The sequence below is a fragment of the Lichenostomus cassidix genome, chromosome 9, assembly GCF_008360975.1.
Source record: "Lichenostomus cassidix isolate B80296 chromosome 9, HeHo_3.0, whole genome shotgun sequence".
In the NCBI taxonomy this organism is placed as follows: Eukaryota; Metazoa; Chordata; class Aves; order Passeriformes; family Meliphagidae; genus Lichenostomus; species Lichenostomus cassidix.
Genome location: NC_139490.1, coordinates 18,635,002 through 18,655,345, shown reverse-complemented (window position 1 = coordinate 18,655,345; position 20,344 = coordinate 18,635,002). Strand labels below are relative to the sequence as shown.

Sequence of the window (20,344 nt, the reverse complement as noted above, 5' to 3'; positions counted from 1 at the left end):
CAAAAGCCTGTTGAAATCAAAAATCCAGACAGAGGCTGCAGGACTACACAGTGCTAGTTTTATTCAGACTTTCCCCATGGGGTTAGTCTTCTACCCTGGCAGTGTTTACCTTCCTGAGTTTGCAGAGCAGTGTGCTGTTGTAGCAGGACTTGTGTCAGGTTGGTGGCAAAGGGGGAACTGTGCTGGCTGAGTTCAGCTGAGTCACTGAAAGAAGTGCTGGTGCAGTTTGGGATGAGGATTGCTCTGTGGTGATGGGATGGACCAAGGGACAAAGACACTGGTTCAAGTCTAGTTGATGTTTTATGATTTAGGGCTGAGATAAATGCGAGTAATTTAGGAGGTGCAGGGTTTATGATCTCTGGGTACAAATTCCCACTTCTGCCAAGATGAAAGGTAATCCCATGAAACAAAATACCTCTTCCAGTTCTTGTGGCAGAAACAGAGGGCTCCCATTATTCTTCCTTGTGAGCAGTGGCATTTCATATGGTGTGGGTTTTACAGGACATTCCTCGTGTAGCTGGAGGTGAATGGGCAGCTGCAGATACCTTGCAGTTCATAACTCACTCAGGTCTCACATCCACTAATGAGCATTTTGCATGAGTGCTGGTTCATCTCATATAGCTGAGAAATGAAAATGGGGCTGAAAGCTGCAGAAATAGAAAAGTTTCAGATATATGTAAGACTTCCTTTATTTTCCCTTTTGGACAGAAGAATATAATGTCTTAACCTTTGAATAGGAGATTATAAAGATCAACAAGTCATATACCACTAGCTTGTATAAAACCAGCAAATTATTCTCTTTTTACCTGAAGTACCTGAAAGAATTTGCTTTTCTTGTTCTGCTGGGAAAGTGTTAACCTCAAGTTTCTGAAATGGAGAGGGAACAGAAACCTATTATTGTAATGATGTCCCCTATGTGATACTTGAAATTCTAATGGAACTGTTTAAGATGACAATTGCAGAGAAATTATGCAATACTGTAGATCAAATCTAACTTAATATGGAACAAATGGAGGGAATTACCTGGGAATTCCAACTGAAATAGCAACTCAGTTACGTGTGCCCAGGCAGTCATGTAGTCATGGTTGTCTTGGTCGTGATGTACAATCCTAAAGATTTTAGTAAAAATAGATACTAAACATACTTCCAGAATGTTCCATGAAGTCTCATCTTCCTCTTGATAACAAAATATGCTGCATGGTTACCAACTGGGTTTTTTAGGAAGAAAATTTTGAAGAATTTTGAAATGCAGATCAGTCTCTTTGCCTGGACTCAGGACTAATGAGTGCCCTGCACTTCAAAGTGTTTGCATGGATGTTCAGATTTTCTTAGAAATGTTTAATGCAGCTTAAGACCCTGGGAGAGAGCACCATTTTTCAAGTTTTGTGAAAATGAGAGCTGTTGAAAAACACCAAACTCCTACTAAATCTACATATATATGTATTAAGTATTAGTTTTCCTTTCACTGATATTTAGAAAGCATGTCTCTGCATTTCCTTTCAGAGATTTCATTGGCTGCCAGGACCTAGAACTTCTCCATTTATGAAGTCTTCTTTTACCTAGACAGATGTGAACTTGTTAGAGCAACGAGGGGAAAGGCCATGGACATGGCCAGAGGGCTGGAGCATCCCTCCTTTGACAGACTGAGAGTTGGGGTTGCTCAGGCTGGGGAATGCTCCTGGGAGATCTTGCTGAGGCCTTTCAGTGCTTAAAGGAAACTCATAAGGAAGACAGAAACGTTTTACTGAGGCCTGTAGTGACAGGACAAGGGGCAGCAGCTTTAAGTTGGATTTAGATTGGATATAAGAAATAAATTTTGTCCTGTATGGATGCAGAGGCATGGCACAGGTTGCCCAGAGAAGCTGTGGGTGCCTCGTCCCTGGAATTGTCTGAGATCAAGTTGGATGGAACTTGGAGGAACCTTCAGTGGAAGGTGTCCCTGGCCATGGCAGGGCATGGGCTGGGTGATGTTTGAGGATCCCTTCCAACTGCAGCCATTCTGTGACTCCATGAAAATGCAGACTGGAAAGACAGCTAAAATACATGTTTGTAATTACTGCAGCTCGTTTGGGTTTTCTCTGAAGCATGTTGCAAACGCTGTAATTAATTGGATTTAAAGCATTAAGCGCTCCAGCTGAGCAGCACAGGGGTATGTGTGGCACAAACAGGTGGCTGCCTGAGGCAGGGGATTGTTCAAATGTTGTGGGCTGGGAGGCATCTGCATGTGCATGGATTAGTCAGATCTGGCTGGGAGCAGGAGCTGTCCTTTCAGCTGGAACTTCTGTCATTAACGCTGCACAAAATGAGGAAGATGTTCAAAGACAAGCAGTGACACCACAGAGGTGTTCTGTGAGACGTGTGTAGCCTGGTGCTTGGAGGTGTTTGTTCTGATCACAGCGCTGGGAAATCGGACCCAGCTGGGGGCAGCAGACACCTCCTCCCTGTGGAGCTGGCTTGTCTCTGCCACAGGAACATGGCCACTGAGCTGCAGAGTGACACCAATTAGCACTTCTTGTCAGGAGGTGTGTGCACCCCAGCCTTGTGTGACTCAACCAGCACTGGTGGGACTTAATTGAGCCTGACACTCTTAGAAAAACAGGGCCAAAATCCAATTTTTTTAGGACAGTAGCTTATTGATGCCAAGTTCAGAAACTCTTCTTTTTGCCTTGGACAGTGACCTTTGAGAATAATATGTCATTTAAAATTATATAACTCCCTTCCCTTTTTTACCCACCATTGAATCTTGTTGCTTTTTGTTTGTTTGCTTGTTTCTGCAGACTGGAGCAAACGGATTGAATACAGGCCTGGCTCTGGCAGCATTCCCTTGTTTCCCAGCATCCATCTGGAAACGTGTGATGGCCCAGTCTCCTCCATCCACACCACCATTGAGCTGCAGACCAACTACATTGGGAAGGGCTGTGATCGTGAAACCTACTCAGAAAAATCTCTGCAGAAATTATGTGGTATGAATATGGTTTGCAGTTGCCAAAATAATATTTCTTCCAGCTGAAGGGAGGGATTTCTTGTGGTCTGTAAGCATGCAGCACTTGAATTTAGCTCAGCTAGTTCCCCTTGGATTGTAGCAATGCATATGGAGAGAGTGCTGATATTTGACAGCTGCTCCATTCTTCTTTTCCATTTGTTTTCACTCTATTTCATACTTTCTCCCTGATTTCCTTTAATTTTTTTCTCTCCTGCTCCTATTCCCTTCTCTATATTTTCTTCTTCCTCATTCCACCTTTTTCTCCTTCTTTCTTCCCTCTTCTGCAAATATTGGTGTGACAATGTGGTGACATTTCCAGGATGGGTTTGCCATCACAGGAATACCATCGAGTCTGAAGGGAATTGAATCTCCCTGTGGTGTTTCAGTCCTCCTGACTCAGCTTTCTGTTCTGCTGCTCTGTGCTGTGCCAGAGGACAGACAGACAAAAAGTAAAAGAATATTTTGGGCAATCATTTGAGCAAAAATATTTAAGAAACATGAGTTTCAGATAAGAGCTGACACGGTGGAGAAATATTTCCTAGTTATTTTCCTCCCTTTTTGTGCTTTCTGGTAACTCAGTGTAAAAGGCACAAATTAATTTTGAAAGGCAGATTAAATATTTGAAGATACTGCTGTATCTTTTTCTGACTTCAAGGTTCTGTGTCTGGCAAAGCAATGGCCACACAATAATCCCTTTATCTTTTGAGATCAGCTGTCTCTCCTGCTCCTCTAATATCCTGTTTTTAGAGTCCTCCTCTGAAGCCCTGATGGTGTGGACATTGATTCCCATCTGCTCTGAAATCTCTCTCTGCCTGGCTCCTGTCTGAGCTACAGTGGCAACTGTGATTTTTTTCCATTTAAATGGGTGGATTTTGGTTTGGGGTGCTCTGGTGTAGGGCTTACATGGGCTTTTATAACCACACAGCAGTGCTGCAGGTGTGTTGAGATCAATACACTAACCTTTAGGAAATAACTTTTATAAATGAAAAGTTTCAGCCACTGTTACTGAACTATTAAAAAGGGAGAAGCAATTTCCACGGAAAAATAGTTGGCAGTTGTGATTATCAATTATCAGTGGAGATGGAGAAAGGGAGATAAAGGTGAGTGGGAGCAGTAGCATTGTCATAAAATCTGAATTTTTTTCAACTTGAAAATTGCTTAGTTAAGGTTACAGAAATAACTATGACTTTAATTCTGTGTCCTTATCCAACTGCCTGGGATCTAGAAGAGCAGATGAAAGCCCATCTGCCCCAATATGCATCTTAATTGTGTTAATGACATCAAATCTGAGAGGCTGAGCAAGGCTTGATTTCATAAAATACTAGAATTTTAATAAAAATAAATATGTTACAGCTAAAGTCAAGTACTTTTGCCTCCTCTAGGAACCTGAACTGGCAGCAAAAAGAGCATTGCTTTGTGCTGTTACAGACCTGAACTGCAAATGGCACAGTCACTCAATGCACATCACCACAAACAAGACCTAAACCACAAAATTACTACCTTGAAATCAAACATTATACATTGAAATCAAATGTTATCATTCCTAGTGTAGGGCTGAAAGCAGGCACCTTCTGCTGGTGTCAGATTCCTTAGTTGAGGAAGGCTGAGCAAACCCTGGGGCTCAGTTTGCAGTCTGTGGCTTGGCTGCCTCACCTGCTGACACTCGAGTAGAAAGACACCTGAGAAAATAGATGAGAGTGAAAGTGGATGTAAACAGGGGGAAAATTCTCACTGCTGAAAGAATTTCTTTTTCATCCAAGTCTTCCATATCTTCATAGAGAGCAGACATGGTAGAAACTTGTAATAGGATAAAAAGGTTGTGACAATGTGCTTTACATGAGAATTGCATTTAGCCTGGCCTGCACTTTGCTATTTAGTATTTATTGCCATCCTTAATGTAGAGAGAGCTCTTATGAAAGCAGGTTAAATTATTTCTGGAAATCAGTTTTCTCCCAGAAATTACCTTATTGTAACTAATGGCTGGATGACAAAATCCTCTGAAAAGGAAGAAAACACAGAATTTTTTTGTACCAGTGAAGCACGGTGCAATTGCAGAGTGCAGACCTGAGCAGTCACAGACAGATGTGCACTGTGTGGAATGCAAGGCTCTGTCTGGATAATGAAAGATCCAGTTTACAAATCCTGTGCTCATTTATGAATTTATCTGTTGGAAATCTGGAGAATGCAGATGCTAAGGAGGATGAATTAAAATTAATTTTCTATATGGTGGAAGGTTTAAGCCTGCTTTTCAATAACCCAGGGATTTGTACTCCCTTGGACGGTCAAGGTGGGCAGCTTAAATGATTGAATTACTCTTGAGTCATTTTAAAGTCAAGGAATTATTAGTGTTGTGCCTCAAAGCATTTTAGTAAGTATTCTTTCACCTTGTCACCTGACAGGAATAAAAATACAGACTCTCTAAAAGACACCATTTGGACTGCCAAAACATATCCAGAATAAATCACACTAAAAAACATAGGTTAAGGAGCCAAAAATATAGTGGAAAGATGTCTCTGGTGCTGTCTCCTTTCCCTCTGAATGCAGATAAAATAGAAAATAATGAGATTTCTAGTTCTTGCATGTGGCAGATGGGAAACTGAGACAGGGAAACACTTTCAAACTGAAGGCCCTGCTGCAGCTAAGATCCTGCTCCTCTCCATTATCCTGGGTTGTGTAGCACTGCAGGAGGCTCAAAGGAAGTAGTTGATCAGATGAAGATGTGTAATTTGGGCTGGGTGTTACTTGAATGATTTGTTTCCAGCCAAGCCAGCAGTCTGGCCTGGCTCAGTAAGCAGCATCACTGTGTGCTTGTCCTGGCAGGATGGTTGGGGGACTGGGAGAGGAGGTGGGACCAATGCATAAATCTCTAGTGAAAACCAACACTTCATGTGCAAGAGGTGTCTCAGGGGTCTTGGCCCCAAACTGAGCTTCAGGCAGCAGTTCCTGCATTGCTCTGGAAGCATGTTAGGAGAAAAGGGCATCAGGGGCTACATTTTGGAAGGGCACTGATCCCATGGCATGGTAGGACTGTTCTGGGAACACCTCCAGGTCCATCCTGTTTGCATGGCCCCAGCTCTGTCTGCAGCCTGGGCCTCTGGCTGGATTGATCAGGATAGAAAAAGCATGATTTATTCCAGACAGATCTCCCAAACACATAATCCAATGGTTTTTCTCAGGGCATGATTGAAATGTCCTAACAGGATGAGATTCCAAACCTAGCTGTAAATCTCCATAAAGATATAGGGAGATAAAGTGGTGATAACCAGCTTGATGCTGCTTACACAAATGCTCTTGGACAAGCCTGACCTTAAGTTGGGAAAATAAGGTTATTTACCTGAGCACTCTGCAGAGTTTAATGAGCAATAGGGAAGGTTGGATGGGGCTTGAAGGTGCCCTGCCCATGGCAGGAGCATTGGGACTGAGTTTATCCCAAATTGTGCCATCTGGATAAACTGAGTTTGATGTATTGCTGTTGGTAACATCTCTGTATAATGCAGAGTTGTGTATTACTCAGAATTACAGTTTGTAAAATGTAATGTTTGTAAAACATTTACAAACATGTTTTTTACATGTTTGTAAAAACACACTTTGTCTCTATGCTTGAACTATGAACATGTAGGCATTAGGTTTGATATTCAAAATATCACTTCAATATAGGCTCATTTTATGGTAATAAATTTAGGAGAATCCAAGACATTGTTACAAAATAACGTGAATGTTTTCAAATCATTACCCTAATACTTTTTTCCTATTTTTAAAGGCAGTATGAAACAATTCTACACACTCTTGCCTTAAAATTTTGTGCTCCTGCAGAGATTTGGGATCTTTTCTCTCTCCTTGGATGGGGAAGGAGGGTAGAATATCTTAGCAGGGGATTTTTTATGCCATCATGATTTGCTCACCATATTGTCACCTAACAAAGCAGCAGCAGGGATACAAAGCTTGTTTGTGCTTTTTCCTCTTGAAGTCCTATTTTCTCCTAAATGCTGTCTTTCACCAGTAGGTAAATGCTCTGGGTGGTTCCTTACATACTTTTAGCAGTGCCTGGCAGTTGTTGAGCTGTAAGAAAACACAGGACTGTGGAGAACTGTGCTGCTTTATCAGATCTTGGCACCACAGTGTTTTCCAGCTTGGTCTATCATTAAAGAACACATGGAGTTACAACCATCAAGAATGTACCAGAAACCAGCATTAAAGTGATATTATCTGGTTAGGGTGAATTCCCCCTGTGAACTGACATTCCTCCCAACATGACTGTGGATATCCTTGGCTGTCTGCTGGACATGGTGTGAGCTGTCCTGCACTCATCCCCACTGGGCTGTATTTTACAACACATCATCCCCACAAATCTTCATGTTGTCAGCAAGGGAAGATAAATGCAGAAAATTTGGTTTTACTCTTAGCAGCTCTAGAAATAGATGAAGAAATGGCATTAATGAATTTCAGAAAATAATGAAAATTTCCAAGAAAGATAACTTTATAATATTTTCTATAGCTTTCTGTGCAATACATTTAATCTAGAAACTCGTGCTGTTTACGATGGTTGGTATATTATAACATTTCTGTGATTTGGCATTGAAGCTGCTAGGACCATTTGGGTAAAATAATTCAAGAGTGTGACTTAGAACCCTGGCCTATATTAACTTAATCTTCACAGTGTTTCATTAGTCTCTCATCCTGTTATTCATGATATGTGATTTGCAGGAGCTTCCTCAGGTGCCATTGACCTGTTACCATCTCCCAGTGCAACAACCAACTGGACAGCTGGGCTGCTCATGGACAGCAATGACATAATTTTTAAATTTGATGGAAAGCAAGGAGCCAAAATCCCAGATGGAATAGTCCCAAAAAATTTAACTGACCAGTTCACCATCAGTCTGTGGATGAAACATGGACCTAGTCCTGGGTTAAGAGCTGAGAAAGAAACTATTCTCTGCAACTCTGACAAGACAGGTGAGTCTGTGTATGGAAAAAGGTTGTGCAAAGGGAACATCAACATTATCAGAGTGTTGCCATCTTTCCTCATTTAATTCAGTCTGAGAAAAAGCTTACTAAGCTCAGATGGTGCCACTGTAAACATTGCTGACTGGAGAGCTTATTGAGGGGGCTGATGAGTCCCTACATTTCAAACACAGCTGGGATAACACAGCTAGAAGAGATGTTATAGGAATTCAGTGATGAAATAACTAAATTATGTTTAATTCTTTTTCATTATTTAAATTGGGGGAAACAGTACTTCACTGAAACAATTCTTCACTGAAAGTAGCTAGATGAAATACATATTTGGATTTGATTTATTAGCTTGGGCAGGATGATTCCAAAAACAAAGCTGATGGGGCATAATTCAAGGAGATGCTCCCACAAGAACCGTAATGATCTGTGAGAAAACTCAGTCCTTGTGGTCTCTGTGGTTTGGCTGGTCTGTGGGTGTGTGGGGCTGTCAGGCCCAGGGCTGAGCTGGCTGCTGTCCCCGCAGAGATGAACAGGCACCACTACGCGCTCTACGTGCACAACTGCCGCCTCGTGTTCCTGCTGCGCAAGGACTTCGACCAGGCTGACACCTTCCGCCCCGCCGAGTTCCACTGGAAACTGGACCAGGTACCTCCTGCTTCCTCTAGCCATCACCCTTCCCTCCTCACCCCTCCAAAGCACAGGGAGCCACACTGATCCCAGTGCCACTGTTCTGATGCAAGAGTTCTGTCTGAAATCTGTTGCGATTACACTGCAGCTTGCAGCTGTTATGTCTCTAATTGGGATCCACATAAAGAGAGAGAAACGAGTTAACTTTGTTGAGTCATTTTATGCAGTAGGTTTTTTTTTAATTGAGTCTCTTTAAGTGGTAAGTAGAGGTTTATATCCTTTGGCAGTGGAGAGAGACAAGACGTTGCATACAGTTCCCTCAAAGTTTTCCATTTATCATCTTTTAAAAATCTGCTTCATCAGCACAATGGAAGTGATGGAAACCTTTTCAGTAAAGAGTATGCTGACACACAGAAAGACACTTCTATTATATTGTAAATCCAGTCTGCAGACCCTTTCTTTCATCTGCTCTGCTGTATGTAATTTCTCCTTATTATTAAGAGTATATTGCAAGAAAATTATTATTAAAGAGATAAGAGTTGCCTTTCATAGATTTATTAATTCTAGGCAGGATAAGGATCATTTGGATGAAAGAAGACAGACTTCAGCAAAGTACTATTTTCTCAAAGCAAGTTTCTTCTTATCTTTGAGTGCAAACTATGCTATTGAAGATGTAGGTATAGGAATGTTTACTTTTCTAATTCAGCTTCTAAATGTGTATAAAAATGAGATCTTCATCATGTTTGTCAGATGAGTGAGGTAAGAAAGCATGGGGTGGTCATGGCTCTTGCTTTGCATTTACATTAACCAGTCTGGAATCAGTTTCTGCTGTACTTGATATGAAATCTTACAATGTCTCAAAACACATTTAAGTTAAATCCTATTGAGGGTTGCAAGTCAGGGGTAACAGATACCACCTCATATAGGGCTGTTCTGAGTGCTGAAGATGGATTTGTGTTTCTCCACTCTGTACTAAGCATCTAAATCAATGATAATGCGAAGTTTGTGGGAAGTGTTTTGATTTTGAAAATTGAGTGCAGTCAACTTCTATGTCCTTACAATGAGAAAGAGCCAATGTCCTCTCAGTAAATGAAGTCTGTGTTGACTCTTGTAACTTGACCATGAACCTTCCTAACTACTATTGAAAACTCCTACATGATGGAAACAAGAGACAGAAAATATTGGTTTAGGTCACTTGATTAATTTCCCTTCATTCTGCTGCTGTCAATTGATTTCCACAGTATGTTTTCAGCTGTTGTTTATAGCTGAAAAAGAAAGTAAGATTAAAGTATAAATAAAGTTTGTTATGGGTTGTGTGCCCAGACTTCCATGAAGATAAATTTATATTGTCATGGTGATACTGTTGTAAGTTTTGTCATGAAGGGACCTCATAAAAATCGCTGCTTTATCTCTTCTTCATGCTCCATCTGGCCTATATGGTAGAGTAAATTAAAAGAAAATGAAAATAAAACATATGTGAATAATGGGCTGGTAAGGAACTTGCATGGGTTTGAAGACAAGGCAGTGAGAAATTTTTACTTTAATGTAGTAAAATGATGTCAGCTTCTAACTCTGTACCCAGAGTGGTTTACCTTAGAAAGCACAGGATATTTTAAACCACATCAAAAACAAGTTAGGATCATTCTCAGTATTAAAAGAAGCCAGACTAGACTTCCAAGAGTAGATTAAGTTGATCATTTGCATATTTAGACACAGAAATACCTTGGAAATCTCCCCTTCAGAAGAGTTCGTTGTGCAGTGGCAAATCTCAGGTTCCTTTGCAGTGTTTGTGTTGTAAGAGAAGCCTGGGATTGAGCTGTGCCCCACCTGCCCTGGGGGACAGCACAGGGCAGCAGTGACCCTGCAGGACCCCCAGGGACTGGTGCCAGGCACAGCCAGGGCAGAGCACTTTGGTGCTGAGCTCACCTCATGAGTGCACAGTCCTGAGATTGGTTTAGTGAGAGGAATCCAGTGACCTTGGAATAGGGTGGAGCTTGAACTGGTGAAGTCATTTATCATTCTCACTGAGGAACAGTCACATTTATGACAGCAGCTGCTCTGGGCTCTATCTACTCCACAAGACTCCTCATTCTTCCAAGGCACTGCCCAGGAATGTGAGCTCATTGTCATTCAGGTTTAATTGGATTTTCTAGATCTCGTTTCTGGGGTGGGTGAGCGGGCATGGCACACAGCTGCAAGCTCCATCCTTGTCTGGATCCAGGGATCCATGTGACATTTTATCCAGCTGCACCTGAGCAGGGCTCCTGGAGCCTCCTGACACCAAACAGCTTTGCATAAGAAGTGTCTGAAACCTCCATGTGATAGTGTCTGCTGATTTAGCTGATTTAGCTCTGGGAAAATCGTGTCTCTAAGTCAGTTCATAAACCTAAGGATTTATTACCAGTATGGCTTTCAGTTTATTTAGCCCTGTTTGTTGCATTAATGGCCTTTGCTAGGTGAATTTTTCACTTTCTGTGCTGATCTGTGAGCTGAGAGTGCCCCAGCCCTGGGCAGGCGTGACTTTACCAAAAGTTTGGTTACCAAAGTCACTAAAAGGCACCTAAGTCATCTTACAGTCTGAAATGGATAGGAACATAGATGTGATTTTAAATGAATTATTTAGGCAGCCAAATGTACATTTGGGCTCTCTGAGAATAACATATAAAATAGAAAAACTACTTCTTTGACTTTTTTGGAACGCTGTGAACCAAACCAAAATTGTAGTTTGAATGATGAGCCAAGGCATTCAAGCCTTTGGTGACAGAGGAATACATAACATTAAATTGGAAGTGAATTTCACACTCTGTTCATCACAAATATTAACACTTTTCATACAAATATGAGGACAGTCAAGCCAAAAGGTGTTTTTCCTTCTCCTAAGTCAATAGCATAGGAACCCATTTTTTAGTGGGAGAATGCATCTGAGCCAGGGGTGATCAATATTTTGCAGGTACTTTATTCACAATGCAACATCATGTTAGGATGTTATCATTCTGCAAACAGTCTTCACCCCACAGGCAAAATTCATATTGATCCCATTAAAAACAGGGAATGCATTGCATGATGTGGAGTCATTCTAAGTCAGCAAAAACCAGAGAAACATGCAGAAAGTTACTGTTTCTTTACTAAAATGAGATAAATTGCTTTGATTCATCCAAAATAAACCTGCGGTGCTTTTCATTGCGGAAAAGCCCCAAACAATAACTTTTCTGGCAGGAACTAGAGGAGAAGGTTTAGGTAAATGGAAATGTGGTGCATTTTGTCTGTGTGGCATGGAGCTGCTGCAGGATCAAGGCAAGGCCTGTGCTTGCATTTCAGCACTTCAGTGGCCACACTCAGCAGGGGCTTCCCTGGGGAGAGAAGTCATCCCAGCCAAGCCCTTCCTTCCCAGCTCCTTTCATAAAATGAGCTACTGTGCAAGGACCTGGTAGAACAGCAACTGACTTTGGAAAAAAATTGTTACATCATAAGAGGGCAAAGTGAAATTTATTTGGTATCTGGACTCTTTTTTTAATATAGTTAAATTTGATAGTTCCAGTAAATAACAGCATTTGTGCCTGGAAGTTGTTCTTTTGTGCTGGATTGTTGGACATTGTTTAGAATTTCTATTTGTGTGCATTTAGTGTTGAGAAGCCCACCCTTCATAAAATGAAAACTGTGAGTGGCCTCCCTCTGGAGAGACTCAGAGAGAGTGAAAATGAGTGAACACTTCTGGGAAGTACCAAATATTCTGTCCTAGGGGGTAAGGGTGCACAGAGAGACAGGATGCTGCAAGCTTCCATCATCTCTGGGCATGAAATTTCTCCTCTAGATAACCCCCAGGCTGGCCAGTCCCATTCTTTCCAACATGATGCTCTATTTCAAGTTACCTCTTTTTTTCTTTTTTATGATGGAGTTTAGTTGTTTATTACTTGAAGCTCAAAGAGTTTCTTATGCTCTTAAACAGTTATTTTAGAGGTTGTTGTGCCAGGCCTCCACTGCTTTATGCATACACCTTTAATAAAAGTGCAGAAAGAAATCAGTTAGGTGTTTGCCTCCAGAGCCAGTAAGAGATAAATGATAAATGAATCTCACTAATTCTACAACAGAGATGAAATAATTCCAGGCCTTAAAAAGTCGTTGCAGCATCCCTGGCACCTCAAGTGCCTTCCATTACAGCCCTGTCTATTCTGACAGTTTATTGCCAGTTTCCATCTTTAAATGCTATTTTGACAAATATTTATTCAGTGTCTTGCTTCAAAACAGTTTTTGGTTGCATGAGGATGAGTCATCAGTGATGATAAATGCCAAAAATATTCTTTGAGATCCCAACTGAAAGAAGCTCATTTAATAGAAGTTTTTAATGCAACTGCTCTATCACTGATAACAACAAAATCTTGACAAACCAATCACAGTGCCTGTCCAGAACTTGCTGTATGGCATCCCAAAGTTCCCTTGGGCCACCTCTGAATTGTTCCCTACAAATTGGTGTATTTTGTGCATTTCTGATTTCTGCAGTACAGCCTGGTGAGAAATGCAGTGACTGCTCTGTGCTTCTGTAAAACTTCTATGACCTTAAGGAGCAACCAAGCTTAATATTTTATATTTTTTTCTATTTGCATTTCCTTGAAATTATGTGGGCGTTTTCTGGTATGTTTCTGTTCTCTATTTTGCAATTTTCTGGCCTGTTTCATTACAGCTTTGTTGCACTAGTATGGGATTCTGACACCTATTCATGCTCAGCTATTGCTCCCTAAGACTTAAAATGATCTGGGTTGACCCTTCTGAAAATGATCCCTCTTGTGTGTTGTCCAGTGGGTCTTACATGGGGAAATTGGTTTTCCCATATGTTTGATCATTGGTTAGATGATCATTCCTGAAGGAAGTTAGAACTGGTGCAACCACCAAGCCCTTTAGACCTTAAGACACCCATTTTTTGATCAAAGCAGGGAAAATGAAAAAGGAAGGGAATTCTGCATAGAATAAAAGGGATTTTAAAATGGCTATAGAGCTGTGAAATAATAGGAAGTATAGCTCTCTTAAAGCATACTGTAGAAAGGCCCTCAAAATAATTTCATGTCTTAGAGAATATCTTGATGTGGAGTTATTAATACACCTAAACAAGCTGATTGAGGTGTCTGTTAAAGCCCTGGTTCTACAGCACTCTGGGAACTCCAGAAATGTAAAGCCTAGAACTGAAATTCCCAACCAAGCTTTGATGTGAATGTGAACAGTCACATTTGCTTTCTTATTTGTCAGTTATTTCTAATACTTTTATTTTTCCCCGTCTATGATTTATCATTTATGCCACCAGAATTTGTACAAAACTTGCACAAATGGTTTTGGAAATGTTCAACATCTGTCACTTGGGCAATTTCCTGGGGCCTCTCTGTTGTTTGTCTTTGAAGAGAAGCAGGTTGGCTCTGGAGCACTCAGGTGGTGTTTGAAGCATTTCCCCAGGGTAGGAGTGCCATTGTTATCCTTCCAAAGGCAGGTCAGGAGACAAAGAGGTTGTGTTATCAGTAAACATAAACTCCTTTCTCCATGTGCATGAGCTGGTTATTCCAGCCTGGAGCTGGGGTTTCTGGATGTCTGCAGTTCAGGGAGAAAGTGTGGTGGTGTTTTTCCACTAATTTACTTTTAACATCTGGGTAGTCTCCTGACAGTGTCAAAGCCCAGAAAGGCATATGTTCAAGCGCATGATGAAAAATTATATAAAAATGCAAAACTGAGCAGCTTTCTAGCTCTGCAGTTAAAAACTAAATGCAGGGTGCTGCCTAACTGCAGTCATCAAGTGTTACTGAACTGACATATTTGCTTGATGCAATTTAGCAACAAGAAAGGTGGATTATAATAGAATTATTTCATCGTGAATGAACTACTGATCTAATTTACTAAGACACCTGGAAGTTACAGCATGACAGCACAAAGACATGCTGCAGCTACAGTACATAATCAGGCTTTTCATGTGCTTTATCTGTCAGCATGATTAAGCAATTTCATTATTTAAAGTTGTAATTAAGCCATCCATATTTTTGAAACCCATTGTGAAAATCAGTATTACACATTACGAGTTTCAAGGCTACAAAAGCAGTTCACAGCTTGCATGCAAATCAGTTTGCAAACTCTTCCTGCCACTGCAGTGTTGCCACAATGAACGTACCTTAAATAGGAAGGTTCTTATTTGAAAGCTGTTTTCTTTTCTAATGCAGTTATTTACTTGCACCCAATAAGAACTTGGTTTCCTAATCTTCCCTTTCTATACTTTACCCACTAAATTTTATTTTTTTTATATTTATTATTGAAATCAAAGTGGATGTATGTGGTACAACCTTGGCACAGAGAGAGATGGACTTGATATATATCCCTTAAAATTGCTTCCAGCTTTACCTATCACTCTCTAAGTAATGCCTAATATTCTAAAAATATATTATTATGGTTGCTAATGGTTTAATAAAACTTATATCAGTCATTTGTCATGTGAAAGTAGCCATATAAACAACTCCCCACCTAAGACTATAGGAGTTATTTAGCTGTAGTATGGATTTGTCAGTTCTCACTGTACCACCTCCCTAGGTCATCAAAATCAATATTCTTATTTACAGAGCTCCTGGGATGTATTAGGAATGACTGTGGTGGGTAAACCCAATGTGTGATTTACATGAATTTGAAGAAAGATCAATTTCACTTTTCATAAAGAGCTCTACTTTTCTAAAGATATTGACTGTCTTAAGACATAGATTTAAAAACCACTCTTTGCATTCACCAGGCTTTCAGAAGAATTGATATCTATTGGCCACGTTGAACTGTTATGTTATTAGTGTGTTTATGTGCTGCAGAGAGTAAAACATTCCTGGGGGCTGCATTAGGCATCTGCAGAGCTGATGAGCCAAGGCTTCCTCTGGTGTGAATCTGCACTGGCTGAGATTCCAACCCTTTGCTTCCTTACCAAATGGATATTCACTGTGTAAGAATAAAGGAGAATCAGCAGCTGTTAAATAAGTTCAGGGTAACTGAGCAGGTTTTCAGTTCAGTGCCACCAATTAAAAATGTAGTCTTTGAGCTGTGCTTGGGTCCATGAGCTTTGCCAGAGCATGGCAGAGCCAGGATTACTTGGAAATTTAGCATTAACTGTTCTCATTAGCAATTGTGACCTGATTAGGTTACAAATAATTGTGAATCCGTTTAAAGTTTTGTAGCAGTACTAGTGCTGGCTAGAAAATGGAAATCCTTATGAATACTTTCATGTCTTGAAAGCTTTTTTTACTTCAGAGCTGCCTATTCTTTATAAGCAGGTGATGAATACTACAGAAACTTCCTAGGCAGGCAAAAGCAAGATCCTCACTTGCATTTTCTATTAACAGAAGTTGTTTTCAAATGAAATTCTAAGTGCAACTTTAACGTTAGAAATTTCAAGTTTATTGAATCATCATTTAAGAGAATTCCTGGTATTCTTGTTATTATTGATAACTGTGAGGTTTTTTAGTATTAGAGAGTTTTTAAGTAATTGCATATTCAAGTCATAACAAGCCTCCATCAGCAAGTAAAGCTCCCAAAAGAAGAATCACTATGGCATAGAAGTTGCACAAAGTTCCAGTAGTGTGTTATAACAAACCTTCCCATTTTAAAATAACCTCACAGCAGCCAGTTAAGTTCCAATTTCTAATTGGCTCACACCTGCTTGAAAACAGACAAAAAGCTGCAGACTGATACTGCACAGCTCTTCCCAGCCCTGCTCCAGTGTTCTTCCAAATGGACAATCAATGGTATTCCAGACACTCCAGAAATTTACTGCATTTTTTCAAGCAGTTACTCAGAGTCTCACTGAGTTCTTTTCCAATCTTAAAATGATTCTTTTATTACTGATTCCATCTTTTCCCTTTCAGTTTGTTTACTGCAATTAACCTGCAGACTCAAACCTGTTCAGTTAATTTCCTGTTGCTGTAATTGGCTGCATGGCCTGTATGGCATCTTTTATTCTTTCCTAAGTGGCCTCACCCTCTCTCCCTGAGGCACCTCTGCCAACATCCCTGGATTTGGATGCACTCCCGAGGATGGCTTTGCTGTATTCCACGGCCAGCACAGACTCTGATTTCAAATTCAGCCTTCATTTTCTGTATGATGAATATTTAACCAAATGTGGCTGATTTATGAAAATGACAATTCTTGCAGTAACTTACCACCCAGTGCTCAGCTAAAGTAAATAGGAGGAGAACTGGGTTCACAGTTAAGTTTATTACAATTCAAACATAAAATTATGTTACTAATCTGACTCCAGAGTGTATGCAACAGACCACAGTCCTTTGTGTGCAGAGGTGACAGGAAATGTCCACTTTCCTTCAGGTAATAAGAGACATTGCTGAATGTCACACTTGCATTCCTTGCAGAACTCTTCTTGCTTTCGTTTCCTTGGATTCCTTGCAGAGCTGCTCTTGCTTCCCTTGACTATCACTTTCTAGTTCAAGTAGACTGATTGTGTTTGGATTTCCAAAATACACAATTCACCTATAGACTTGTTTCTAGTTCTGCAGTTACAGTGGTTTCATGTCATGTAAGACTTCCATATGACTTGGCCTGGGTCCAGTACTTTAGGGGAGCATATTGGAATTTTTGTCCTTAATATTCAGACTTTTTATTCTTTAAGTTATTTACAGTTTTGAAAGTGAACATCTAAAGTGTTTGGCAAAACTAAAAAGGCATATTTTTCAGTGTTTAGGGTTTTTTCTTGAAGAACCTGTTGTTCCATTTCTAGGACTAGTAATTTCAGTACCCATTTACCAATCAGCAAAACAGTGTTTCACAGGGAAAATTTCAGACAACTCAACTGAGAGTAAATGTTTGAGCCTTTAAACAATTACTTTAATGAGATCCATAAAACTTTAAGGGTTTGTGCAACACTGATATTGAAAATGTCTTCCCACAGTCTATTTGTTTCACATCCCTAATGTCAACCCAGAACTATTCTGGGATGCAGACCCTCAATGCTGACTTGTTTCCTCCCATAAAAGCACTAAGAACATGATTGTGATTAGTGCTAAAAGCAAGCTGCATATTGACTGAATAACAACATTCTCTGGCAAAGTCACAAATACAGCTGATAACTAATTACCTTAGTATGGTATATAACATATAATCAGCCTGTCTGCAAAATGCCAGCTCTGTAATTAAAGTCCCAGCAGTCCCCATTTCACTAAAGAGACTATGCATAATATTTGGGTTGTATAATTTCCTGACTTATCTCTGTGTATAAATACAGAAGCATGGACACACAACCATTCTTCACTTCACAGAAATTATTAAGGTAGCCAAGTATGACTCATTGCCACCTTTTAGCTGCATTAAAAACAAAATAGCATTTGCTTTTCCCTGCATTATGTCCTAATTGCCTGCTGGAACTGAAGTAAATCCAAGGCTAATCTGTATGGGGAAGCAGCACCTATTTCTGCTGTGCTTTTGTGCTGCCGTGGAGCTCCAGCTCAGAGTGCTGCAGCATCCAGAGCTGCCCTAGCAGTGGTTTCTGGGCTCCTCGTGACTCACATTGCGATTCCCTGGAGACATCCTCTCCGTTAAATGGCAGAGTTGTGTAAGAGCAGCGACTCTTTCATCCCCGATTTGCACCGTGCACTTTGAACAGAGCAAACCATCTTTCAAGTGGATCAGCTCTCCCCGAACGTGGGGATGCTGAAAGGTGTTTAACAGCTGAGCCAGCTCCATCTGCATTTGCTGAGCACGTTTAGAGCAGCCCTGGCAAGCAGCCTCAGCACTTCCTTCAGAGATAGGAGCCTTTGAAGAGGGATTTGCCGGGTGATGGGAAGCTTTCAAAGAGCCCGATCAGGACAGCGTGCAGCCCCAGGCAGAGTGCAGGTGGGCTTCCTTCTGTGTGCAGAGCAGCCTGGGAACGCCGTGTCTCCAGGTGGAGGCTGAGGAGTGAGGCATTGTAGGGGTGTTGATGTAATGAATTAACCCAGCAGCACCGAGCACTGCCTGTGGGACTGGAATCGATAAGGGAGTGCAGTCCTGCGGTGTGCCAGCGTGAGGGGTGTGGGTAGGTGGGACTGGGAGAGAGAGCAGACAGGAGCTCTGGTCAGGAGCTGTTCTCAGAGCTGAGCACAAGTGTTTGCCCTCCAAAGCAAACAAGCCCCAACCACCCTGTTTTCTCTGTCTCTGGGGTCTAGTTTGCATTAATCACACTCTGTACCTCCATAACATCCTAAAAGCTGCCTGAACAGAGCCTTGTGTTTGCTCAGACAGCAGCAGCAAGGGAAGGATGGATCATCCTGCTTGGAACAGTGACAGCCTCCTTTTTCTTGGTGCAGCCTCCTTGTGCTCAGAAACACTCCTCAGTTACTGAGTGCCCTTCAGCAGTGTGGCCAGAGCTCTGCATTGTCTGTCCTTGGAGCAGCAGGCAGAAACAGAACCTTTCACATTTGACTATTAGCATTTCAGGCAGGTTTCTAGAAAGCAAACTGAAAAAAAACCCCAGTATATTAATATTTGAGAGGTAATTGCAAAGAATAGTAAGGCTTGTTTTTTATTAACACTCAGTCTTTTTTCTTTTTTAATTAAGTCTGTGTTTTAATTAAGTACTATTAATAAACTGAAAAGTATTTGCTTGGTTGTCTAGCAAATAATGTGTTTCAGGAGGTGTGTTAGACAGGCATTTCATTTGGTTTATGACCACAATTCCATTTGCAGACTGAGCCATCCAAAGAGGGAAAAATAAGCTAGTTACAAATTTCTTAGCAGGAATATCCAACAGGTAGAATCCCTGCATGTGTCACCTAAGAAGGCAGCAGATCTTGGAGATGAGAGAAAGTGATTTAAATTCCAGATAAGACTCAAAGATGAATGATGGTGCCTCGTGAGTGAAAAGAAGTAGAATTCGATGTGTGCTGTCTTGAGGAGGGAACAAACTCACAGACCAAAAGCTCATTTCAACTCTCTTTGAAGTCAGGTTGTTCAAAAGCCCACACTTCTTTTCAGTTTTGGAAAGGACATTAATAATGCAGGAAATAAGACTAACGCAATTTGGGCCTCAATGTACATGAAGACATCCCTGATCTCTGTGCTCCCTTCCCATTGATGCACTCAGGAATATTTGGAAATAAAACATTTTTGTGCTTTGTAAAAGCATTAATAATCAAATTTTTTAAATTTAATTAAAAATTTCAATGAAATCATGTCAATCATCTATCAGGTCTCAGACTTTGAAACAAAGGAGGTATTTGGGCTGTTTCAGTTATATAGAAGGTCAAAAGATCTGGTTTAGGGTACTTAATATTATTCTTATTTGTTAAGTGGTAAATGTGTTCTGTTTGTGATAATTCCTAATGACATGACCTCCCCAAGTGTTTGCATTTTTTAATCTCTGATCATATGTATAGACATTCAGGCATACAAAATTTATAGCAGCTTCTGTAGTTTAAAGAGATATTTAACAAATTAATACTGACAAATCACAGTGCAGATCAATACCTGGCATATAAATAAAATAGTCGTAGAAGCCCTTTAAATGTGGAGGCAGGAAATTAAGCTTGTAGTGTTTATCCTGGCTAAGACTTTGGTTGATCTTTGTGTTCCTCAGATTCAGTTAGGGAATGGTTGATTCGAGTTGATCTAAAAAAAGTCCCCATGTTTCATTGCTAGGTAGAAAGTGCATTCATCTCAGAATATTGATCATCCTTTCCATTTCGATTGGAGCAGTTTTCCACCCTGATAGGACCAAGGCAATATTTTATTGAGCCTGACAAGCTGCAGTATCCGTGGTGGGAGGTGCAGTGTGTCTCCTCCCTTGCTGTTCCT

General features: G+C 40.7%; 1 protein-coding gene across 4 annotated transcripts in view; it reads left to right on the top strand.

Annotated features, from left to right (window-relative positions):
* The window catches only part of CLSTN2 (calsyntenin 2), a 298,945-nt gene that overhangs the window by 245,809 nt on the left and 32,792 nt on the right, over positions 1–20,344 (top strand). For all 4 annotated transcript variants that reach the window (XM_085069686.1, XM_085069683.1, XM_085069684.1 and 1 more), the window contains 3 exons: positions 2,778–2,963; positions 7,688–7,936; positions 8,460–8,581. In XM_085069686.1, coding sequence (XP_084925812.1) covers positions 2,778–2,963; positions 7,688–7,936; positions 8,460–8,581 — 557 coding nt within the window. The remainder of the gene's footprint in view (positions 1–2,777; positions 2,964–7,687; positions 7,937–8,459; positions 8,582–20,344) is intronic.